The sequence below is a fragment of the Pholcus phalangioides genome, unplaced genomic scaffold, assembly GCF_987345545.1.
Source record: "Pholcus phalangioides strain wild (caught in Gottingen) unplaced genomic scaffold, Ppha-v1.0 ptg000015l_1, whole genome shotgun sequence".
In the NCBI taxonomy this organism is placed as follows: domain Eukaryota; kingdom Metazoa; phylum Arthropoda; class Arachnida; order Araneae; family Pholcidae; genus Pholcus; species Pholcus phalangioides.
In genome coordinates, this window is record NW_028301608.1 from 59762116 (window position 1) to 59789395 (window position 27280).

A 27280-nucleotide genomic window follows, 5' to 3' on the forward strand; every position below is an offset into this window, starting at 1 on the left:
GAGGGTAGACATCCATTTTAAATATAATATAGACATGATGAGTTGATCAAAGATGGAGAGACAAGTAGTGAAAACTTACGTTGATTTTTTATGCTGCGCACGTTTTGCTTATCTCTGTGGATTTTAACTCATTGTTTCATCGCGGAGGATTATTTATATGAGGTGGTTTTGTTTAGACTCGGTCTGTGATTTTATCTCCATTTTTGCTGTGCATATTCTGATTCATATTTCAGTGTGTAATGACGATAATAGCTTCGTTCGTGAATAATAATCAGTCAGAATTTCATCTCTATAAAAAGAGCCGTTGCTTTGCATGTTGTGTACGTTTCAGGATATAAAATGTCACCCGATGAAAGAATGTTTACTATAAGTGACATATTATCTCTACGAAAGATGATATAGCCATATATTCTCGAGAAAAAAAGCTTTTCAAGCTTGAGGCGATTGGTGTACGTGACTGAAATGCTTTTTCTTTGGTGTTACAGAAACAAATTTCCGTTTAGCTGACAAAGTAAGACAGGTTCAGTTGAAAAAATAAAATAAAATGAAAGACTATTTTTTTTTCATAGTAGATAGGTCTTCGTTATAAACAGATATTAATGGAACACGTGCATGAGAAACGTGGACAGCAACGGATTCCCATGTTTTTTCTACTTTGAAATACTTTAAAATATACTCGAAAGTAATCTAGCACCATTTTCGACCTACTTCAGCAGGTGGGCAAAGTTCTGTTTTAGGCTTTAAAGGCCTTTTCGTGAAATAAATACAGTATTTAGCTAGACCTGAACTTAGTTAACGGAATGAAAGATATAGTTATTTGTACATATATCTAAAGTCGAACTTGTTTGATTCGAAGTCCAAAGTCACTAGAAAAAAGTTGCAATTATCCAAAATTCGAATTATTCAATCCATCTCTCCCGGATCTGTAATATGACTACAAATTGCAACTTAATCATCCACGTTCACATAGGATAATAATTATCAATTATTAAAATGCTATTATCAGTTGAAATATTGTCATCGAAACTGTTTCTCAAATTTAAATAACTTATAACTATAATAATTGATCTTATAAACGCTGCTATATTATTCCACTGTTCTGGAATCTGCATCACTGCATAATTTATTGACCATATTGAAAACCTGATTTACGGAAACAGACCATGATCCTCCGTTTCGGAACTGTTCCCAAATTTTGCTTATCAGTTATATGCTATCATGGAAATATACTTTCATTAACGTATTACAAAAAAAATCCGAATTTACCGATACTTTCCACTCTCAATGACGACAAAAAGATTCAGATTTTGAATATTAGGCTACACCTTGATCTTATAGGTTGTAAAAACATAATCGGTATTAAGTGCACACATTCTCGATTCACTCCAGCTGAACAATCTTAAAATGGACATTAAACTATATAAAAAAGAACAGGGAAAAACCGAATTTTCAAATTTATTTGTCTTCAAAAATTTGGGGTTTAACAACTTGATCGAGAAAAGTCTGCCTTCTCGTGGGATTCTCGTGTAATTTTTCCAGACTACTTTTGCTCATACAAAAATCATGATTTTTTTCCCCCTCCAACTTCGAATAATCCAAAAAGTTCAAAAAAAGTTCGAATTAACAAGAAATTTCACCATTAAATTAGATAGAAAACAAAAAGGGAGTTCATAAAAGTTAGAATTATCCAAAATTCGAATTAACCAAGTTTTACTGTATGTATAATATAATTTCTTTTTACATTTCTGTCATATTGTATCATAGTTAGCTCTAAAACTCTTATTTTCAAATACTGTACTTTTTTCAGTAATTCAAGCCAAGCCTGATTCGAAAATAATGAAATATAATTTACTCAACCTTGTAAATCTTGTTTGATTCATCAAGCTGGTATTCTGGAGGTTGACCCCCGAATGAAACCAATAGAAAAAATCATGAAGGTTGAATTCTGTGGCTATAATTTCCTAGGAAAAAATAAAAAAATCGGGATCACTTTTTTTACTTCAATAAATTTGAATAGCCGCTAATGAATAGTGGAAAATAAAAAGAACATCCTTAATTTTCGCCAAAAAGTTGCCAATAGACAGCGAAGTTTTTTTTTTTCAAACCGAGCACAACTCAGGTCTATTGCCATAAGCAATTTACTACCTAGTGAGTTGTGCCGGAAGTGTAAGTGCGTTTACCTAACAGTTGAGTGCGTATCTAGTGTTGTGTATGATTTTTCAGTGCTGCCATCTATATCTCAGAAGTGAAGTGAGTGATGTGTAGTGTTTGTAGGACTGTTGCTCTCTGTGGCGAGACTTTTTAACGGGAAGATCGGCTCGCATTTGCGCCTTGAAGTTGGGAACCACAGAAAACCAACTTCAGCCGACCACCTTTGTGGTGACGGTGGGGCTCGAACCCGAGTTATCAGTTGTTGGATAAAAACATTCTCTTTAACATGGATATGAACTATGCTCTAATACACTGGGTCTCAACCTTTAATAGTCCGCGGCCCGGTTGATTCCTTTTTTTTTTGGGAATGAAAGGCCCAGTCATGCACACGAGCAAAAATGGGAGAAGCGAATAACTCACGATCCGACCTAGGTAATGCTATTTCCCGGCTTTGAGAAACACCACCGCTTTAATAGAAATACCATTAAAAATGAATTTTTAACCATTGATTTATTTCAAATATTTTGCACATGTTTCTGATTGTATGTGCTATCCTATGTCAGAGTATAAAGTTTCACAATATCTCTGATACGTATATTTTTTTCAATTTTCGATTTTGTTTTTAATATATAGCCTACTGTAGTTTTATATCTGTTAAAAACAGCTTGTGTGGAGAATAAAATACCATGACATTAGTTATGGAATAATAATATTTGAATAATCAATTATACATATATTATTTGAATAATAATTGATTCAAAATAAAGGCGGAACTTTTCAGTTCATGAAATAAAGCAAACGGTTGAGATTTCATTGACTCAATCGTATTTGAAATTGCAAAATTTTTTAAATTTAAAATGAGATTGAGTCAATGAGATAGATCTCAAACATTCGCTTCATTTCATGAACTGAACAGTTTTCTTTATTTATAACAGTTTCAGCTACCTTCTAACTGTGCAGGTCTGGGTTTGAATCCCGGCTCGGGCATCTATGTCTACTAACACTAACCAATTCCCAGGAAAGATCGTAAAGATCTTTTGGGGATATGTGATGATAATATCATTATTATTATTATTTTAAATCAATTTTTATTCAAACACATTGATGTCATGGTATTTTATCATGCGTGCAAGCTGCTTTTAATGCAATTTATTTTTGTCAAATTTAGAAAAAAATTAGGTATCAGAGGCGTGAGACACCTTCAGCAAGATTTTATATCTGTTTTTAGTCAACAGTAAAATAATGGAAAACTGTATAGTTTTCCCTCAACTGGATATCGCAACTAATGACAGGGGCACTCCTATTAATCATGTTGTTGTATTGATGTATTGTTCTACATCCATGTTAGAAAAAAAAATTCCACATGTTTTTATGAGGGTGAAGGGTTTAATCATCAAATATATGGAAATTTGTTTTGCAAATTGTTATTCTAATACATTGTAAATAACCGAACCATGAAAAATTTAACGACGTAGAAACTTTTAAGTATATTAAAAAGAGTTCGGATGGAAATTTGAACCAGAAGGAACTATGATATTCATCCTATATCACTGTTATTATCTATACTAAACGTGAAACGTGATTTCAATACAAATATTTCAAATTGACATTATGTACTGTATAAGGAAATTCAATAACGATATTCATATTTAGTACCAAATATTCTCATTTGGAAGAAAAAAAGAACCACAACTTTTTTGCAATCGCACATCACTGTCAGTTTCACGATTTCTACCCTTTAATCCGTTTACTCGAGATGCAGCCTTCTAAATATTGTTGAAATTACCCTTCATAATTAACGTTAACCTAAAATTACATCCGTACTAGATATAGGACGCAATATGAAATCGTGCTGTCATAACTGAGGGTGTTATTGGAAAAAGTCATATTAAGCAGATCATATCGAGATTCTATAAATGATGCACGGATAAGGAAAACTCAAAGAACACGCGTTATAAATGGTGAAGATCATTTTCAACCCACAAAAAAAAAAGGAAAAGAAATGACATGTGTAATTATACAGTGCATCCTTTCCAATTGATAAAAGCAATCTAATCAGCTCTCCCAGTGTAGCTGAAATCATAAATCTTGACGTACGAATCGATTAAAAATAATTAGCCTCGCATCTTTCCGTGCTCGAAAAAATCTCTTTAATAATATGGACGAAGCTCAAATCGTGGCTTTTAACGGGAGCATCCATAATTTATCACTATTTTCTTTTTCTTATCTTTAAATTGGCAGGACGGAAGGCTTAAGGAATATGTATTTAAAAAAGAAAATGGTGATGACCGGGGTTAACTTGATGCCCCGAAGGAGTCAACCCTCTGATTTATTTCACAGCATAACGATGAAAAGTGAAAATATAGAAGAAATATTCATTGACGTAAAGAAAAAGAAACATCTAAAATCGGACTGTTTTTTTTTTTTCCATTGAACTATACGCAGATGACGCGTGTGTTCTTTCATATTCTCCTCCCATGAATTTTTTTTTGTTACTCCAATTGACTTGGTTTACAATACGGAAATATGGAACGAGAAGAAAATTTCACCTTTGGATGGTGAAAAAGATTGAAGAATAAAAAAAAGAAGATCGAAAGTGAATGAACGAAGGTGGGAAAGAAGAGAATACGTCAATTCTTAGAATAAAAAAAAAGAAGAACGCACCTATACCTCGGCTAACGACGATAATTCGTACCGAAATCACATTCGTTTGCCGAAATCTTCGTCAGCCGAGACACGATTTCCCATAGGTTTCTATGGAAAATCGTTCAGTTCGTTCCAGTCACTGCTCTGAATTTGAAAATAATTTTTTTTAAACCAAGGAGCGGTTATAAAAAAGACAAACTGATCGAAGTGCTTCAAAATTGGATAAATGATAATTTGCAGAAAGATGATATACTGATCTTTTTATTTTATACTATGTATACAACCGACACCAGCTTTAGAATAAATTTGCACCAGAGTGGTGCAGTAATAAGATTCTCGTGTACCACTGTAATGATTGGCGTCAGATCCGCAGGCTCGATCCTGGGGAAGAACAAAAATAAATTATTTTCTCTAACGAGCCAGAGGTGACCTCCGATAGATGGCACGTTCATTTCTCATCCTACTCGTTCGGTAGTAAATTGCTGTATGGTGAGATGACTGGAGTTGGTGTGAGGTAAAGTAGTAGTTATAGCTTTAGTAGACTAAAAGCAGGTTGTTGACACAACCACAGTTGAAGTCCTAGGTGTCACACCCACTTCTGATTTGATCAGTTCATTTTTGTGTCTGCTACATGCAAATGGAAAATATAAGTTTCTAGGATGTCGAGACTGTTCAGTTTGATTCTGGGACTTCCTCATAAGAGTCTTGCACTGAAAACCTTTTTTTTTCAATGTATTTTTTGTTTTAGCTGAATCTTTCATTTTACATTAAATGTTTCAAAAATTTTCATGTAAAATGAAAAAGAAGTGGAAATATATCTGCTGAAGAATTCCGAGGTGGATAGGGGGGATAGGTTTATCGGGCTCGAGTGACAGTAATTTTGATGATGATTGGTACTAAAATTCAGCTCTCTCAAAACGGGGCTGTTTCATGTTAAAGCGTGCATCTACACAGTGGCGTCAGAGCCGAGGATTCTTTGGGTGCTTGAGCACCCATGGTAATTTATTGCATGGGTCTGAGCACCCACAGAATTGATTCAGAAATAAAAATTTCCTCCGTAAAGATCAAGTTGAGCACCCACGAGTTCAAAATACTTCCGACGCCCCTGCATCCATATCAACAAACACATAAATTAGCCGACTTTAGCCGAGGTAAAAAAAAAAATCACGAAAAAAAGAAAAAAAAAAAAATCTTCGTTAGCCGAAAAATTCGTGATCCAAGGCGTTCGTTAGCCGAGCTATCACTGTATTAGAAAGTGAAGATTTTTCCCAAGACCAGTTTCACCATCTTTCGTTCATCAATCGAAAACGCCACAAGGAAGAACACGGAGAAGAAGAAGACGAAGAACTACACAAAAGATGGAAAAAAAGAAAAATAGCTGTTCTCTACCGAAAAAAGACAAAGCCTGTTGTGTGGTGGTAGGACCAGCTGATCTCTGGTCCTCAACCTGGTCGTGCTCCTAACCTACTTTACAATAGTATGCTGTTCCTCGCGCCTATGATTCTCATTGGGCGAGAAGATGAAACCCAAAATTCGTAAAGAGGAGGAGGGTTTTCTTATTCTTATTTAAAAAAAAATCTCTTTCGGTATAGTGGACACCGGTTGCAAGGGTAGGTTTCTTGGTGGTGATGCTGATGATGGTGATGTCATATAGGCCGAGGGGGAAGGAACAAGAAAAATTCGGAACAGGCAAAAAAATGCATGGAGAAAGGAGATGGAGAGGTGGGAGGTTAATATCACAAGTCGCAACTGCCTTTGATTTTTTTATCCCCCCCCCTCTTTTTCCTTACCCCCATCTGGCCAGTCTTCTGGGGTTCCCTATATATACCGAGGGATGGTTGTCCATCGGCATTTAAGTTGTGATCATTGAAACCTTTCAGCGATCTGCCCTAACCATGGCCTCGCGAAAGGTGAGTGTGATATTGTCTTCTTAGATTTTCTTTTCGTATCTTGTGGATTATTGATCAAAGATCATATTCTATGTCTTACTGGATAATTCATTTCAAATTATAGTCCTCCGACCACGAGATGAGACTTGACTACATTATGTCACGTCATTTTGGATAATTTCACTTGACTCGTTTAGGTAAGACAATTGTGCACCGAGAATAGCTGGTCAGAGACAAAGCTTTAACGTTTAGCTTGTCCCTGGTCTTGTAGAAAAAGAATAGAATTGTCTGACGTGATGTGCCGTAGCCAAGTCTCATTTCGTAGTTGGAGAACTATATTCATTGAATTTCAAATTTTAATAGTGTTTGAATTGAATTCGTGTAATTGGGATTTTTTTTTATTTAGATTGTCCAGCCAGTCACCCTTAGACTGCTTTCAAACTTATCGAGGGTCATTGAAATTCTTTTCTTAGTGGGGAATATTTACGGCTGAGCATAGATAGCTTCAGAAAGTGTTTTCTAAGTTTTCTAAGCTGATAGCTTTTATGGAGATTATTTAGAAGTATTTTGAAAGCTCTATTGAATATTTTCTTGGAGCAGTGTAATAATATAAAGATACTTTTATTTCACATGGCTATGAAATTCGATGTCAGTGCTTAGCAGCTATGTGAATAAATTGATAATGGATAAAGAAGGTGGCTACGAATTTTTACTTGTTACATTCATTTGAAATTGTTTATTGAATTTCAGATTTTATTCATATTTTATTTAAATTCATATCATTTGGGAGTTTTAATTTCGCATGTCCATCCGGTCAACCCTAAACCACTTTTAGTTCTATTGAGGATAATTGAAATTCTATCCTTAGTGGGGTATATTTGTTCTTCAGTATAGTTTCAGAGGGTTCTCCTAAGTTTTCTGAGTTCTGAGGATATTACAATTTCTTATTGAATTAATTTTTAAGTGTTATTGTATCTTTAAAGTTTTATTAAAAAATTCCTCCAAGCAATGTAATATATTAAGATACTTTCAATTCATATGGTAGCATGCAATTTGATGTCAGTGTTTGACAGCTATGTGAATAAATGGATAATGGATAAAGAAGGGAAGGGATATATGGACAAGAAACATCGTTACAGAGATATTGGAGTAAAAGGCTTTAACGATATAATTGACGATGCAAAATATATATATATTTTTTTTAATTATATATATATAATATATTTTTAGATAGAGATTTCATTAGTGTTGAAGCTCTAAAGCAGTGATTTTCAACCTATGGCCTACAAGTGCTTTGTAGAAGGGTCCATAGGATCATTTTCATTTACTTCCATTGCGTAAAAGGTACATTTAGTGCTGTAAAGTTATAATTTCTCACTTTAATTTTTATGAATTCATGAGAAATTGAATTATATATTTGGAAAAATACATTTTGGATTTTGCTATATTGGGTCCATGGTATCAAAAAAGTTGGGAAATACTTTTCAAAAGTCCCATTTTGAAACATTTAATACCTCGATAATAAGTTTTTGGGTCAGCAGTTTTTCAAGACTATATAGATTCTATGCATTAACCATTTTTATTTTATTGTGCATGAATGAATCAGAATAAGATGATTTTTTTGCACGTGACGATTCTAATGCATCTACAACAACGGCGACGCATAATTTGCTCAACTGGAAATATTACGCTGTGTAACTGCATGCCATTATTCATAATCAGGCTGATTTAACTTGAACAATGATAGAAATAGCTGATAAAGTAATCATTGATTGAAGGGATTAACTTGAAAATAGATTTTTTAAGATTATAAGTTTTCCGTTTTGTATGACATGATGGATATACAATTGATGTAATTTTTTGAAGTGCAAAAGTTTTTAAAAGATGTTTGACCTAAAAGACTTTAAAAATTAAGTTTTGAAAAGTAGAAGTTTTTATTAATACAGATTAAATCATTGTTAAATTATACAGCAGTTCTTTTGTTTATCATTCCAAGAATTTCTTGAATTTTAGTGTAAAGTATGTGCAGCAGTTTGGATTTCAAACATAAAGAAAAATTATATTATTGAAAAGCTGTTCGTGATAGATTTCAAAAGATTAAAAATTTGTATTTCAAACTAGAAAATAAACAAAGATTCCAGAAAAATTTTATTTTCTATGAAGAAAATTTTTTCACTATAAAAGCTTTTCATTTAAAGTTTCAAGAGCTTAGAAAATTAAATGTTTACTAATATTACGGATTTTTTTGCTTTGGGAACGAGGGTAAACATTGAATTTTCGGATCAATAGAAAATTTTCCTTGCTATGCAATATAAGTTAGAACGTATAACTCATTTAACGAGCATATTTTCTTCTAATCTCTGTCTTAAAATGACTTTCACTAACATAAATACGTACGTGCTATTTATTTACTTATGTTTTTGCCAATATAAGTAAATGTTCGCTATTATAATATGCAGAAATTCTCAAGTTTTGTTGAATTTTTTTATTGAAAATTCGGTATTTCATGAAAATGAATTATTCTTAATTGAAATTGCTTGAAAAAAAACGAGTTTTTTCATTCTAAATATAGTGCACGATGTAGCAGAATCCAAGAATAATAATTGACTGATAACTATTAAATAAATAAATAATAATGATAACAAAATCATTCATAAAAAAAAATTGTAAAAAATTTCATTCGAAAAATCGAAAAAATATGCAAGTATTACGTAAAATATTATAATTAAAACGGATTTTTCCGTCTATTCCCTAAACAGGCCAAAAAAAAAGGGATCAAAATAAAGCAAGAAAAGGGGAACCTTTCTTCTAAATAGTAATGCGTATAGTGTCATTGACCGTAATGATAATAATAATAATCCATCAGATAAAATATTTTTTTTTATTTCCTTCAACGCATTCTTCGAAGTGAGCAGAGTATGAATGTTTTCCTGCACATTTATTTATTTTATCCTCTCTCTATGAGCGAAATCTGATTATAATCGCATGCGAATATTGTGTCTTGATGAGAACAAGGGAACGCATTAAAAAAAAGACATACGTAAGAAGAAAAGAAAATACACATGAAACAAAAGCAAAGCATTTTCTTTTTTTGAATAGGTTTTTCTTGTAGAAGGTATACTTTTACTTTTCAAGTCACGAGGGCATGAAAAGATGATGCATTAAAAAAAATAGATGAAGAAGAAGAAGAAAATATAGGGCAACTATGGACTTGGGTCGAAACCTGCAAAGGTTGCTGTTGCTGCTCCTTTTTTGCTTTCCTTCTTTGGATCCTTTTGTTTTGTGAGAGATAAGCCTTTTGTTACGAACTACAATCGATACAATTACACGGAAGTATTTAGTGCACGATGGCTTCTAATTTAGAATCATAAAATGAAGAACAAAATGCAGCTCAGAGGGAAATAACATTTAGGTGCATGAACGTCAGCAATGACAGATAAAAACAAAATATTCCATACGATTTAAAGGACAATTTCGAAGTCACACAACGGACATTAATACATGTAGGGAAAGAAAATCCGAAATGGGCTATTAACATTAATACATTATAATCGTTAGATAAAATAAATTGGTCAAGAAAATAGTTATTTCTATATATCCTTGAGTCATATTTGTTGACCTTTCCGTTCATGACTAATGATGATGATAAATTTAGAATGACTATTGAGCTATTAATTGTTTTTTAAAAAATTCTTTAGCCTATGATCGCGTGACACAATATTTGTTAAAATCGAGGAATAAATCATTTACAAATGCTTAATAACTTTCCAATTATGTATTGCCTCGTCAGTCAACTGGTCTAGTGAATAGGGTACGCTGATATCATGAAAATAATGATTCAAATATCATAATTTAAGTAAAATATTTTAAAACAAACGATATATATTTTAAACAAAATATATTTGTTAATTTGCGTCTCCGGAAGCAGAAAAAAAATTATATGAATATATTTTGTCTGAATGGAAAACACGGGGGGGGGGGGATATCGCTCATTTGAATTTTTTCGGTTATTTTTCAATGAATTATACATTTATTATAAACGTAATTTATTATTATAAATTTCATTTTACAGACTTACACATACGGTAAGATAAAAATTCAAAAATACAGTGAATGACATAATATAAAAAATACAATGTATAGACAACAGAATGAAGAGAAATGATGAGAAAAATAAACAAGCACTTTGCAATCCGTGATGACTCTACAAAATCCTCTATACCGTTTAGACGAGATATTAATTTGATTGTTTCAATGCAACAGAGTTGTTTAGGATATTTTAGTTAATAATATACTGTATTAATTTTACCAAATAATTTAAATTATTTTAAATAATATTTATTAAATTTCATTTTATTAGATAGACATAAATGCACATTCATGTATGTGTTTAGGCCATTTCAAAACACATTAGCTGCATTAAAGAAATATAATTTTTCATTTTGAATGTCCTTTGTCCCATTAAAAAAATGCGTGTGAGCAGCATGCAAAATCATGTATTATCACCAGCATAAAAAATGTATCCTGTACTGAAAACCGCGTTCCCAATTTACGGGTTGTCGATACATGAAAAGAAGAAAGTGGCCAAAGTTCACGAAGTGTGTTGACTTGTAAATAAGTAAAAGTCAAGCAGGCGTTGACCTGATGCCTTCGAATCCGAAATAAAATGATTTCACTTTACTGGTCATCGCATAAACATTCGCCTCTTCTAAAGAACCATGTTATTCTATTTTTGAACATTTCTAAAAATGTAGGATGTAAGATACTTAACTAAAAATAAGTTAAAAAAAAAGGCGTCGAATGCAAAAGAAGAAATAAAAAAAAGCAGCAAAAAGAAGTAAAAACGAGTTTCGTTTTAACATCTTTCAAAAGGCAGTTCCTTGAAGAAACAACGATAATATACGTAATCATCAACAGGATAAACATAATTCGTGGAGTGTTTTCAACTCGGATTTTTTATTTTTTATGAAACAGTGGTTTTCAGGTAAATTGTCGATGGAATTGACAATAATGATCTTGGAATATCATCACCATTGGGAAAAATAATGGAAAAAGTCTTCTAAGAGAAAATGAAAAACTACTATGCGAGCTTTAGTATTAAGTATAGGAACCTGTTTATGTTTTACAATCATAATGTAACCAAAAGGGGAATTCTGAGAAACAGGACGAATAAAGGAAAACAATTTAAAGAAACATAAATTCTACCTCAAACAGTATTTATTATAATTCTATTAAATGTGAGAGTTGCATGTGGAATATTTGAAATCGTAGACCTTAATTGATGGTTGTTGCATAGAATGTGTAGGGTTATGAAGATCATGGGAATAAACAACGCTTTTCAGTTACTGTAAAAATTATACATTTATTTTCTGAAATTATATTGTGAACTTTATATTTCTGAAATTATATTGTGAACTTTATATTTCTGAAATTATATTGTGAACTTTATATTTCTGAAATTATATTGTGAACTTTATATTTCTGAAATTATATTGTGAACTTTATATTTCTGAAATTATATTGTGAACTTTATATTTCTGAAATAATATTACAAAAAATCTGGTTAATTCAAATAATAAGAAAAGCTAAAGTGTTTAGTTGTTAAATAATGTAAAATAATAATATTTTTTTATACAAATACAAATATAAACACAAAGGCCACAACAGGCAAATTACCCAACAAACCAGCTGAAAAAAGATGCCCATAAAAATATGAATGTAAAATATAACCAAAATCCGACAACCCAATACAAAATAATATGTCTCGAAAGAAAAAAACTAATAAGTTATACTATACAATACACTGCCCATGAAAAAACATGGTTGTTTTATCTAAGTATGGATGGCTTCTCGATTTATCCCACTATGTTACCGTATTTCTTTCTAAACGTATCAATTATATTAGAATTCACGACTCTCGGATGCAACCTATTCCATTTATTCACAACCCTGTTACAGGAAAAACTCTTTGCGACACCACAACCTGGAATTGCCCCTTATTGAACGATACTGGTGCCTCCTAGTCGAAGCAGTTGATTGACGGTGTATTATTAACTCATGGTTCATTCTATCCATCCCGTTGAAAATTTGAGAGAGAGAAGCACTTCGATTATATTCTCCGGACACCTGCGTTCCTCCATTGTAAACATATTTAAGAAATCAAGTCTTTATTCATTCCTGCACCCACCTCTGCACAACCAATTCTATGTCCCTGTGCAGGTATTTGGTCTCCAAAATTTTACGGCATACTCCAGTTCAGGATGAACTAAGTCAAAGGAAAGTGGAAGAATATCTTTAAGAGAACGCGAAGAGACCTTTTAAGAATGAAACCGGGCATTTTATTCACTATTTGTGAATAAATGCCCGCTCATGAATGAGAATTCCCAAATCGGTGACCCTCGTTGCATCCGGTATAGTAGCACCATTGAACTTATTGAAACGTAGGTTGCACGATGAATTCCAAAATGATCGATCACGCACTCACTTATCAGCAATAAAGTTCATGCTTCATTCGTTAGCCCATGCTGCAATCATATTCAAGTCCGTCTAGAGCATCTCTCTATCGCATGGTTTCCCGACTACCCGCATTAGCTTCACATCTTCACATTAAATTTTTTACAGTTTAACAAAAAAAAAAAAAAAAAAAAAACAACAAAAAGACGCTATTCCATTGATAAGAACAGATTTTTCTAAAAAAACAGTTCGTTTCTAGATTTTTCTAAAAAAAGAGTTTTAAGACCCTCTTTAACCCCCTCCTGCAATAAAGAAGGGTCCTGTATGTTTTCTCTTGCGTTTTTTTAAAAATTGAATAGCTTCTAACAGAAGCCGAATTCACACGAGCCTTCCTGTAATCGTAAGAAAGAGAGTTATAACGCTAGTGCAGTTTTTTGAGTTCGAATTATCGTTGATTCGTTTGTCGAACCCACCTCGACATAGGACCGCAAAAGATTAACAACGAAATGCTTCTTTTACCAGTAAAATTCTTCTTTCAACAATCTAATTATTTTTTAAACAACAAAATTCTTTGAACGATGAAATTTTCTTTCAGCAATGAAATACTTATTTCGAACTTTTTCGTTTTTAGCAGTATTGAAGTAAAAATTTATTTCAAAGATACATTTTTAGTAGTACTGAAATGTGCGAAAAAAAATTGTACAAAAAAAAAAGCAAATAAATGTATAAATAAATAAAATAAATTTAAAAAAATGAAACTACACCCATTTCTCATAAAAGTGATTAAAATATTGGAATTTCTCCATAAAATGTGTAGAATAAATTTTTATTATGAGTGAAATTTTATTCTTTATTTCAGAAAGAGTGAAAAGAGAGTACGAATGAAATTTCAGAAAAGAGTATTTAAATATATTGAAAAAATAGGGCTTCAACCCCCTCCCCACTTAGAACTCTTAAGAGTGAATGACTGATTTATATGTTGAGCTTTAAATACACAAATTAGGTGGGAAAATATCATATAAATAGAAATTAATTCCAGTTTGCGAAAATCAATTTTGTTTTGGAATCATTACAATTTTTTTATTGATGCTTACTTCTCATGTAATTTGTATGAATTTTCTGAATGATTGATTGATTAATAAAGACCATCGGCAAATATAATTATGCTTCTTTAGAAATAATTTCCTTATCTCATGTTTGACCTGAAAATGACCTTATTTTACATGGATTGCGTCATGTGTGTCTGAGAGGGAATAAAGGAAATTCAGAAGAAATTGCAGTATAGATATTTTTTCACGCATTAAGAAGTTTTCAAGTTGACGTAGTTCCCATCGCAGTGTAATTAGCGCTATGTGATGAAATCATATTTTGCCCAGAGCTGTGTGTGTATGGCAGATGTCGAACTCATTTCTAAGGAAATGAGCGAGCCTTTACTGGATTGAAGATGACTTCCTTTTCAAAAGAAGTATGTGGAGAAGAAGAAAAACAGTACCTCTGATTTGGGCTTTCCGCGAGTAGAATAAAATAAAAGGAAGGTTATTATAGGTCATTTACTCAAGCCTTGTTATGTCATATACCATTGCGTAAGCAATGACAGAGAAAAAAGTTCTTTCTAATATTATACTTCCCTATCGAAGTAATAGTTATGGTTTTAAGAAAAAGATGACGAATTTCTTCTTTACACTCTTTTAGCACTCTTCGACGTTCAAATTTTTATGAATTGATGTTATTTTGAGATGTTGCAGGACGAATTTTAAATTATATATATTATTTCAACTTCAGAATATATTTTTGTGAAGTGTTTCTTGTTAGATCAGGTGGAGGTCCTTCAACCTTTTAGACATTGCGGGCCAAATTCAAACTTCCCATAAAGCCCATGAGGCGCCACACCAATTCATACTGTGGTATTTAGAATTCTAATACGCGATCGAGGACTTTTATTTTATACAGGGTGATTCTAAATTCATGGGAAAAACTTCAAGAGGTGATATAAGACTCCTAAACAAGCATTTTTGGTCATAGAATGTGTGGACGAATCGCAATAGCAAAGGTGGTTTTTAGAGAGTGCACAACAGCACTTCACCAAAAGAAAATGTCATATTTTTCTGACGAATTTACTGCAATAAGCACAACCAACCATTCGAGGGTGCAAGGTGTTGAAATAAGGTCGGCCTTCTCATGGTGCAACATGGGTAATGCAAATTCTACCACAAGTCGTTATACCGCTTGATCATTGTTTGGCTGCAGCATAACCTTAACGGTCCTTGCACCAGTAGAAAACAAACCCAATCCAATCCGAAGGTATATATGCACCCTCGAATGGTTAATAGCACATATCGCAGCAAATTCGTCAGAAAAATATGATTTTTTTTTATTGAAGTGCTGTTTAGCACTCTCTAAAAACACCCTCTACCACTTTTGTTATTGCGATTCGATTGCACATTCTATGATAAAAAAATTCTTGTTTTTAGGTATCATATCACCTCTCAAAGTTTGCAACATGACTTTAGAATCACTCTGTATGCAATAGCGTCTAAACGGATTGGCCTACCCTGATCCGAGTAGAGTGGGCGTGCCACTATAAGTTGACCACTCTACACCAAGGCCCAAAAATAATTCTGAAATCATTTATTTTACAAAATCTGAATAGGGTTTCCAAGCATTTCCTGTAAATTGTAAAAAAATGTTTTTTTCTGGATGCCAACTTTCCCTTCATGTAGTAACGAAATTAAAGGCCCCAAAAAAGTGTCTGGGACTCCGTTTGTTAGGACGGCTCTGGTAATGCATCAGATGCACAGCGTAAATGGTAGTTGGAATGCAGACTTCATCGAATTTTATTTCAATGTTTCTAGTTATTTATTAGTTATTTTTTGTTTCTTAAAAATGATCAACGAGCCACGGTGAAAAGCTTCGAGGGCCACATTTGGCCCACAGGCTATGCGTTGACGACCTCTAACTTGGAATGAACGTACTGGTATTTCAATACTATGGTGGAAAAATGAAAAAGGGGTTTCTTAAGAAAACTTCTATTCGAATTCTGTTTAACCCATCTTTAAACCCATATTGTATGGGCTTTAGTTGCCAGGAACTTTTTTTCTTCCTGGATTGGGATACACCATACAGTTATAGAAGCCTAGCATGTGGGATAAACATATTGCCTCGAGCAAAAAAAGCATTTTTCTGTGTTTCAAATAATCGTAGTTCGTATAAAGGTTTCCAAAGAGTATTGTGCTATTTCATACTCCACTTAATTAGCCATGTCTGTGTTGGTGACGGGTAATTCCTGGTCTGGATCTAGTCGGTGGACCATGATCTTGTAAGGAGGAGGAGGAATGCCTCTAGTCATTATGTAGTGTAAGAATGCCCAACTTTTTGATGAGCGCGGATCCCTTGATGGGTTTGGAACGATCACATGCACTTCGTCGAATTTATAAGGTGTTCGCAGGCAATGAGATTGAATGATACAAAATATCTAATTGGATACCGCAGTGAAAATTTCATATGATAACTGTCGTTGTGATTTCATATGGTCAGTGTCGTTGTGACGGTGCATCAGAGAGACTCGGACCCACTGCCTCTAAGTAAAAAGGAGGATACTTAATCATTGAAGTTGTTTCCCTGTTCGGAATTTATTGAATTTTTGTTTTTCTCTTTCTTCAATATATATACAGTCAAACCTCGTTAGTGCGTCACCCGGTTAATACGCCACTCCTCTTATCGGGTCACTTTTTGGAAGTATAAATTGTCCTCAGGCAGGAATTGTCACAGCCATGGCTTACTCCGTTTAACGAGTCACTCCGCTTACTAAGTCATATTTTTGCTCTCCCAAGAGTGACTCATTAACGAGGTTTGACTGTATATATATATACATATATATATATATATGTATATATATATACATATATATATATATATATATATATTTTTTTTTTAATTTTAGTTTCCATCCCGTTTTTCCCATGAAAATGCAGTTTTTTAAAAAGTATCAGGTTAAAATAAGGCCCCAAAATACTCAAGCTGGGCTCTGCCAAATTATTAAGACGGCCCTGATGAAGATCATAATTTTTCAGAAGAGAGAAATAACATTTCCACTCCACGTAAGATTTTCACTTGAAGATGTTAGAATCCAGTTAAATTGTAACATTTTGCTTATTCATTAAGATTCAATAATATCAGTAAATGCAATAATATCTTCACGGGCTACATCAGATCCCTACAAGGGCCACGAGGCAAGTATGTTTAATGTGTGTGCGAGTATTTCCAATTTCATTATCTAAAATTTTACAGCCAATTTCAATACCTTGATTTTTGATAATAGATTCATGTGCTACATTCACCAAGAATACCTATTTTGTAGTGGCATCTGTATTAATGTGATTCTGTTTTTACTTCACGTGAGCATAATATGTAATATATTTTGATTTTTCTTTTTGGGTATTTTAGGTAATCGTAGCAATAATATCGTGCATCATCGTGCAGTTATGTGCGTCGGCGACAACAAAAGTCGAAACAGTTAAAGAAGCCGAGGCTGAAGCTGCAGCAGAAATCCTCTCTGATTTGATTGCCGAGGCAACCAATTACGGAGGTGTCTCTGCTGGCGGATACGGAGGTGGCGATATTGGCGGAGGATACGGTGATGCCGGCGGTGCTGGTGGATATGGAGCCGCAATAGGCGGTGACAGTGGATACGGTGGCGGCAGTGCCGGAGGAGACTATGGCGGCGGTGCTTCCGCTGGAGGAGGATATGGCGGCGGTGCCTCTGCTGGAGGATATGGCGGTGGTGCCTCTGCTGGGGGATACGGTGGAGGATCCAGTGGTGGCAGTTACGGTGGATCTGCTGGTGGATATGGAGGATCATCTGGTGGTGATGCTGGATACGGAGGCTCATCAGGTGGAGCTGGAGGCTATGGAGGATCCTCAGGAGGAGGAGGTGGATACGGTGGAGCTTCAGGTGGTGCAGGCGGATATGGTGGGTCTTCAGGGGGAGCAGGAGGATATGGCGGATCTTCTGGTGGTGCAGGAGGATATGGTGGATCCTCAGGTGGAGCAGGAGGATATGGTGGGTCATCAGGTGGAGCAGGGGGTTATGGTGGATCTTCAGGAGGCAGCGGTTACGGTGGAGGAAGCTCCGGTGGAGGAAGCTCTGGTGGAGCCAAACACGCAGTTTTGTTAGCTGTTCCCGTAACTTTTGCCGTTGCTGACACTGCTAAGGGAGGAGCAGGAGGATATGGCGGCGGAGCTTCATCTGGAGGATATGGCGGTGGAGCTTCATCCGGAGGATATGGCGGTGGAGCTTCATCTGGAGGATATGGCGGTGGAGCTGGTGGAGTTTCATCTGGAGGATATGGCGGTGGAGCTGGTGGAGCTTCATCTGGAGGATATGGCGGTGGAGCTGGTGGAGTTTCATCTGGAGGATATGGTGGTGGAGCTGGTGGAGTTTCATCTGGAGGATATGGCGGTGGAGCTGGTGGAGTTTCATCTGGAGGATATGGTGGTGGAGCATCTTCTGGAGGATATGGCGGTGGAGCTTCTGCTGGTGGTTATGGAGGAGGTGGAAAGTCTGGCGGTGGGGGAGGAGGATATGGCTCTAGCAAGTCAGCTGGTGGTTATGGAGGTGGAAAAGGGGGTGGAAAATCAGCTGGTGGTAAATCAGCAGGTGGATATGGAGGTAGTCAAGGAGGTGGATATGGAGGAGGTCAAGCTGGTGGCTACGGAGGAGGTCAAGGCGGAGGAAGTGGCGGTTATGGTGGTGGACAATCTGGAGGATATGGTGGAGGACAAGCCGGAGGATATGGTGGAGGACAAGCCGGAGGCTACGGAGGAGGACAAGCTGGAGGTTATGGTGGTGGACAAACAGGAGGATACGGAGGAGGGCAAGCAGGAGGATATGGTGGAGGACAATCCGGAGGATACGGAGGAGGACAATCTGGAGGTTATGGTGGTGGACAAAGCAAATCATCTGGTGGCTATGGCGGTAGTCAAGGGGGCAAGTCAAGCGGAGGATATGGAGGCAAATCAGGAGGTGGTGGAGGATACGGTGGAGCAGGAGGGCGTGGAGGCGGTAAGGGTAAGTCAGGTGGTGGTGGTGGTGGTGGATATGGTGGAGGTGCTAGCAGTGGAGGATACGGAGGTAGTGGTGGAGCGGGCGGATATGGAGGAAGTAGTGGTGGTGCTGGTGGCTATGGAGGAAGCAGTGGTGGGGCCAGTGGTTATGGAGGAAGTAGCGGAGGAGCTGGAGGATATGGAGGAAGTAGCGGTAGCGGTGTTCAAGGGATCACATTAGTCGGTATCAAACTGAATACAGTCAGCTTAGGAGGAGGTAAAGGTGGTGGAGCTGGCGGTTACGGAGGCAGCTCTTCTGGAGGATATGGTGGTGGTGCCTCTGGAGGATATGGTGGCGGCTCATCAGCTGGGGGATATGGCGGTGGCTCAGCAGCTGGAGGTTATGGCGGTGGTTCCGCAGCAGGTGGCTACGGTGGTGGAGCTAGCTCAGGAGGCTATGGAGGTGGCTCTTCGGCTGGTGGATACGGTGGAGGATCCGGCAAGTCTAAAGGTGGATCTGCAGGCGGATACGGAGGCGGTGCTGGAGGAAAAGGAGGATATTGAGGAGAAGGATAACGAAGCTTTAGGTAAGCTTTTTGTAGGGATTTTATTACCGTTCATATATACACTAAATTCATAACACTTAGCGTATCGGAAGGAAATTTCTCTGTATATAGTTGAAGAGAATCAGTTATGAGTATAAAATGTAATGCTAATTTAAAATAAGTTACATATTTCTGGGAAAAAAGAAAACGTCCTTCTACTAGTATGTTTGATCTAACATGTGTGAAGATTCGTACGAAAATTAAGTCAGGATTCTTTTGTATACTTTGGTAAAAAACACTACGCCATTATTCCACCCTACTTCTTATTGAAGTTGCAATTTATTCCAAAGTAAGTGTGGGGAAAAAAACTAATTAATCATTTTTGTACATTTCAGTAAGAATAATAGAAAGTTTCCATTCGATGATAGACTGCAAAGCGTAGGAAAGGTTAGTCAAGCGTTGCTCTTTTTTTCGGGAGTAACGTGGAAAAATAGATGTTGAATGGTGACTACACACAGATGAACTATCAATGAGAACTACGCAGTATAGTTTATTTCATGAAACATCTCGAGAAGAGCTACATAGACCGGGCCAGTGAGTTGCGGTCTCGTTCCTTTACTAGCAATGGATGACATTGCCAATCGGCAACAGAGCTTGTTTCACATCAGATTCGAAAAGAAAGGAAATAAAAAGTAGTTTCGGAGGCAGACGGTAGTAGATGAAAGTGAAAGAGGCAAAGAGAGAATAAAGACCTTTTTAAAAGGTCATGCTCAACACGAAAGCTTATGCATTGTAAACTGGTCGTGCGTGATCCTTAATAGAAGCAACCACTTTTATGGAGCCGGAGTTTCCAAAGCGAGATACACTTTGGTCATTTGGTCATCTGGTCGAGAATTGAGTTCAATCAGAAATGAACTTTATGTGTTCGCTTTGAGTTTTTTGTTAAAATTTTTTTTTCAAAATAAGGGACGGGAGGGGGTGGTCGACTTAAATACGGGTCAGTTTCTGCGGAGAAAAACCAATTCTCGCGTAGTGGTTTTGGTGGTCCTCAAGTGTAGGGGGAGAGGGGTCTTCGTATACATTCGTGTATGGTATTTCAGATAGTTTTAATTTGTGTTCGTGAATTCAAGCCAAGGAGAGATCATGTTTCATTGGAAAAATGTCAATTGTTCCGAAGAATTTCAAGATATAACGGAAAGGCCAGCTGCCATCGCAGCAATCGTTCATCAGTGGGGGAATAAGGGGCTATAAAATCCACTTAAATTGAAAGTGAAGGCCACAAATCACGGTGTATATCTGCGTATCAAGCAAAAAAGTAAAATAAATAATAAATGAAATATCAGTAATTAAAAAAGAATTTGTATCTGTTGTTTATAAAGTTCTTGAAAAATCATTAGCATCCAGAATCTCAGTAAATGATAAAAAATGCAAGTAGCTTTCGTTAAAATGGGGACGGACAAAAACAGCAAAAATTACTGGTCCAGTTGTGTGGTTACCAATTAATCCAATCACACGTCATTTGGGGCAAAACTTGCCAAAAAACATCGATTCAGATTGCCTAATAATCCTTCAGATTTTTTCCCGCTGTAATTGTTTAATTTAATGCATTGGCGGGATGCAGAGAGTGCTTCAGGAACCCACAGTATTTTGTAGCATGGGCCGGAGAGAACACCCCCAGAATTTAATCTGAAATTAAAGTTTCCCCCCATAAAGCTCAAGATCAGTACCCACAAGTCAAAAAACTTCCAACGTCACTGGTTTAATGCATCAATTTTTTTCTAAAGAATATTTTCTTTATTTTATAGTATGTTTCATTGCTTCAATGTACCACACTTTTTTTTACTAAGTTTCATATTCTATTTTTCAGTGATAATTTAACGCCAATTGTACAGAAAAACTCCATCATTTGATGCCAAGTTGAGAGAACTTTTCAAAAGCAGTCTCGTCCAACTGCGCCCATATTATGTCTTCATCAGGACTCAAAACAAATGTGAAAAGTAGAATCAGCACACAAAGAAACAACGATTTTCCTATTTTTTTTCTTCTTGCACGTCGCGATTTTTTGAGTCTTCTTGTTCTAAAGTGTGACATATATCAAGATCGCGATGTTAAAAAAAAAAAAAAAACGAAGGCGAATGCACTCGAGAAGAGAAATCACGTTGAATAAAAAAAAACTACCACAACTGTGCCATCATATCGAACATCGTGATTCGTCATCGATTACAATGTTCTTAATGATCAGGAACTGTTGATAGGGAGGAAAAAAAAAGAACAAAAAATTGAAATTGTATTTTTGAACATTGTAATTAAAATATTTTCACAAGAAGTTTCCTCATTATCTTATTTCTTGTTGACTGCTGACATTATAAAATCTAGGATAAACTTATCTGTGACATTTAAAATGGGTTATTTAGTGATAAATTATAAGTAATTGATATCGATCATTAAGTTGAAAAATGGCTCAGATAATTGATAAATCATTTAAGAAACTACATTTGTGGTGTAAAAGAATATGAATTCTCAAAGGCTATAAAAAGTACCACCGTAATTATATTTTTGTTAATAGTGATGATTGCAGAAAAAAATAATAATTGAAAATAATATATAAATCTCGTAATTTTTCAATTTAACTCCATTTTTTGATCTAGTGTAATTCAAGCAATGTAATGTATTTGAGAAGTAATTTTTAAAAAAAAAATCGAATAATCTCTACAAATCAAATAAATTCGGTGCAGAAATAACCATTTCCTCATTTTTGTCACACCAGAAATAATTATACTTCGTGAATTTATTAACAGACTGATATTTAAATATGAATATTATAATATTAAATACCAGAGCGCTGGACAAATCTCAGGCACCAGGTCACCATAGCGACTAAAAAATTGACAACGGCGCCTAAAATTTTCTTTGTCTAGTTCAGTGGTTCCAAAACGGGGGTGAGGGAGAGCATTTTTGGGGCAGCGAGACGGAAAAGAAATTACAACATGACTGGTTATTCGTGAAAATTAAAATGATAAAAATTGAATTTTTCAATTCCTAAAAAAATATGAATTTTGACACCTCATCCTCTGACTTCTACTCGCAGAAATGTGCCATACGAATTTTGCGATGTAAAAGTTTATTTTTCGATAAGCGATTCTACGTGTCTTCCATTTCGGTTGGGAAGAAAATACCAATATTTATTTACCTGAACTATTTCGTGGTTGGTTTACATTGGTACCTCGTGTTATTAGCATGTTGTGCTTAAATGTGATACTGAATGACGTAAACACACATGACTCAGGAAAAACGTCAAAAAATTTCAGTCAAGTGTCAAAGAAACATTAATTTATAGTTGTTGTGACTGGAATCAATAACAGAACTCTTCCACAAATCTTTTTTTCCAAAACTCAAAAACATATTAAGAAACAGCGTTTTTCCGAGTTTCGTTTTTGAGTCCAAATTAAATATCAGCCATAGCCAAAAAAATCATTGACAAATAAGTAAAATTATTCATAGAAATTAATTATTGGATAATTAATGCAATCAATTACAGAAAAAGAATCCTGAATTTTCCAACAAAAAACAACAAAAACAAAAACGCTTTATCCAAGGGAAAGAAAGTAAGCCGTATTTTTCTCTGAGGGTGCGGGAAGGAAAAAAGGTTCTGAACCAAACATACACACAAACACACACACACACACTAGTTTCTACGCTGAGAGCAGCACAAAATGTTTGGAATTTACATTACGATTACATGGAAATTGTAATTGCAAATTATGATCTCCAACTTAATTTCCGTGGTGAGATTATGATTTGTTGATTTGTGAAAAAAATGTTCATATTCGTTTCTCTTTTATATGAACGTGAGAAAAAAATTCTTATTCTATTATTAGGCCGAAAATTACATTTTAATTTTAAATAATTTATTTACATTTATTATCAATTTTTCAATCTCATTCATCATTTTCACATTTTTCCATAGGTATATATATATATATATATATATATATATATATATATATATATATATATATATATATATAATATAATATATATATATAATATATATATATATAATATTATATATATATATACGTTCATCGCAACCGTTCACCAAACCCTACAAATTTGATGAATAGCATTTATCACTAATAAATAATTGACTGATTATTCTCTCTATCATTTATTTGATTTTTAAAAAAAATTAATTTGTAGGCATCAATTAGATCTCTCAAGAAAAATGTAGTCAAATTGTATGGTTCACAGGATGCTTCACAGTGTCCGAAAGAAATAAAAACTCTATGGTTGAACAAATGAAAAAAAGGAAATATTATGAGCTGTGATAGTGATAGTTTCACTCCTATAAATTGATAAATAAAGGAAATATTGTAATCTTTATACGGCTCCAAATTAGGAAAAAAAAATTGGTTCAAAAATAAAGTAAAACATTAAGAAATTGTTAATAAAAGAAGTGAAGTTTTGATAGTTTCGGTCCTGTAAAATTCTAATTGGAGGAAAATGCTAAAATCTGTTTTTATACATTCCATAATTCAAAAAAGGTGCAATTTTTGCCTCTCAAGTTATAGCGAGAGTTAATGATATTTGAATGAAAATTGGTCGAGAAATCGATATTTGAAATTCTTGCTTTTCATCCCGTCTTTATGAGAGAATCTCCTTACTTCCTTTTGAGACAAGGTCATTTGAGCACGTAAATGTAACAAAAAAAATTCCTTTATAAACTTTCATATAGAATTTCAACTATCTACATTTTGACAAATTTTCATTCATTTTTGAATGAAATGTTGTGAGACAAAATTTCTTTCAATATAATTCAAAGGCACAGATTTTAGTTATTAAAATTTTTTTGGATTTGAAAATGTTAAGTTTTTGAATTTCTGTCACTTGTTATTTAACGTGAGTGAAACTACCTCAGTTGAAAAAAAATTAATTTTTTTATGGGTATATGTTCATGTGTTACTTTTATTTTTGTATCAACCATGGAAATTCTCAAGGAAAAAAGTGCTTCATATTTAAATTGGAACGGACTAATATAAGCGCTGCTACAGGGTGTTCCAAACAAGAACTACTTGATTTTAAAATGAAATACCTCGGAAACGGTGGGTGATCGATAGAAGAATATAACAAGCGGTATGTTTATTCTGAAAGCCGTAAAAATCTGATACCGAAGTTTCAAAATTAGTTACACATATTGCCGACCAAAATGCCAACTCAGATTTTGTTTCAAGCTACTCGTAATATACAGGAATCGCTGTAGTTGTAATCGCAGTTTGGAGTCCGAGAAATAGGCTATAAACTGTCCTTTACAAGCAGTCTTTGCAATCACATCACAATAGATTGAAAAATGTGCACCTTTTGCAGCAGTGCGAAAATTGAGCGCAAACGAAGATTGAAATTTTTATTCATTCTCTGTAGTGCCTCAACGGAAATGAACGCACGTGTCTCACAGATCAAATCTTCATTCAATCAAACCGAGCATAACTGGTCTGTCGTCGTGGGCAATTTACTACCGATTGAGTTGTGTTGAGAATTATGTGTGTGTATAGGTACTTAAGTCTCTGAGTGCGTATCCGGTGTCATTTCCTTGAATTTTCAGTGCTGACACCTATGATTGAAGTGTAATGATTGAATACTTGTACCATTGTAGGCCTGTTGCTCAATAGCAATTTCCAACCAGTGGAGTTGGGTGGGAGATGAAGGTTCCATCCATCGGTGGTTGCCCTAGGCTCGGTAGGTAAAGAACTTGCTTCTGACGTTCTATGCCCGGATTCGAACGCACGGAACTTGACGGTAACTTTCACAGTGGAAGACGAGCATCTTATCACTGTGCCACTCGGGTGCCACAGGAAACAGACAGGAGCCGACCACCACGTGGTAGGGTTCGAACCCGGTCTTCGCGATGCGATTATGTCACTATGATTACTCGACCACCACAGCGGCCACCCAGTGTTACAGGATTTTTCCCAAAAATAGTGTTCTTCAATTTGTCCCACAGATCAAGTGACCATGGAGGTCAATCCGTGCCTGTTCCAGTAAATGTGGAATAGTTCAATGGTGACTATATTCCCGAAGTGTTCATCAAGAAAGACAAGAACCATTGTTTTTCGGCGTGGTTGGGCCCAATCTTGCATGAATCACGAAGTGCCTCGTTGATCCTCCAGCCTAGGCACCAAACTGTTCTAAAACTGCAACGTGCCGTTCAGTGGTGATCGTTTGTGCCATCCCTGTGCTGCAAAAATGCAATTTTTTTAAAATCTATTATGATGTGATTGCAAAGACTGCTCGCAAATTACAGTTTATAGTCTATTCCTCGGACTCTAAACTGCGATTACAGCATACAGCACCCCCTGTCGGAACAATTTGTAACTAATTTTGAAACTTCTGTATCAGATATTTACGGCTTTCAGTATAAACATACCGCTTGTTATATTATTCTATTGGTCACCGTTCCCGAATTAATTTATTTTAAAATCGGGGGTATCTTATTAGGACACCCTGCATGTTTCTGGCTCGAATTTCTCGCTGAATGAAAACAATTGACAACCTTCCTAACTCACTGCATTTCGAAACTACTGAGCCCGTGTTGGATGTACCAAAACGCCAATTCAGATTTCGTTTCCAGTTACTCGTAATATAAAGGAATCACTGAACTTGTGTTTGCAGATTGGTAGAATTTTGAATATTTGCCAAGGACCAACAATTTAATGACGAGACAAATCTTTTGCATTTCAAAGGTAAATCAACACGAAATTAGGTGGCAGGTCACATGTATATGTTCTTTCATATACACAGGATGCATAGGTAACAGGCGTATGACATTTTACTGGCGAACCATTGATCTTAGAGGCATACTTGCAATTAAGAATAAATATCCAAATAACGTTTAGTACTCAGATATGTCAGTCATGTTTCAAATAGTTGTATAGTTATTAAAATAAAATAAAACGCTTTTTATACAGTACCCATGTGTCTCAAAACCCAGTTAGAAAGTTGTTGCTCTCCTTCTTCTGATACAAAAAATCCACTTTTCGAAGTGCAATATTCATTGAGATATTCAAATTCGAAAACGGAGAAAAGTTGGGAAAAAACAGCAAGCATTAAATACGGGTAAAACCATAAACATGCTATGATTTATATTGTGCACATAGTTAATATGTGCTATCGATTGGCATAATGAGTATGAGCTATCACAGATAGACAGTTAAATTGTAATTTTGATTTTTTTTTTTTTGTATTTAACGAGGTTCCGGCAGTTAAACGTAAAATACACAAGTTTGGCTTCCGTGTTTCTTGAAAATTGAAAAATAGACAGACACAGAGAGAAGAAAAAAAACTCATTCGATAGATGTTCGGAAATCGGAGATTCTATTCATCGAGTTCCAGTTGATTAGGGCTGTCTCTTTAAGATAATGAACTATATATAGACCAGGAAATCGAAAGTCATCTATTTAACTGGAACCAAAGTAAAAACATCAACACGGACAGAAGAGAAAGGCAACATCTTGGAGTGAAGGCTACTTCTCTATAGATTTTTTCCAAGGAATTTTCGTC

General features: G+C 35.1%; 1 protein-coding gene across 1 annotated transcript; it reads left to right on the forward strand.

Annotated features, from left to right (window-relative positions):
• Positions 1–6582: 6582 nt before the first annotated feature.
• On the forward strand, positions 6583–22052 carry LOC149076333 (uncharacterized). Its single transcript, XM_089243911.1, has 3 exons — positions 6583–6707; positions 17583–19768; positions 21594–22052. The coding sequence occupies exons 1-2, from the start codon at positions 6693–6695 to the stop codon at positions 19743–19745; spliced, it is 2178 nt and encodes a 725-aa protein (XP_089100037.1). The 5' UTR covers positions 6583–6692; the 3' UTR covers positions 19746–19768; positions 21594–22052.
• Positions 22053–27280: the final 5228 nt, after the last annotated feature.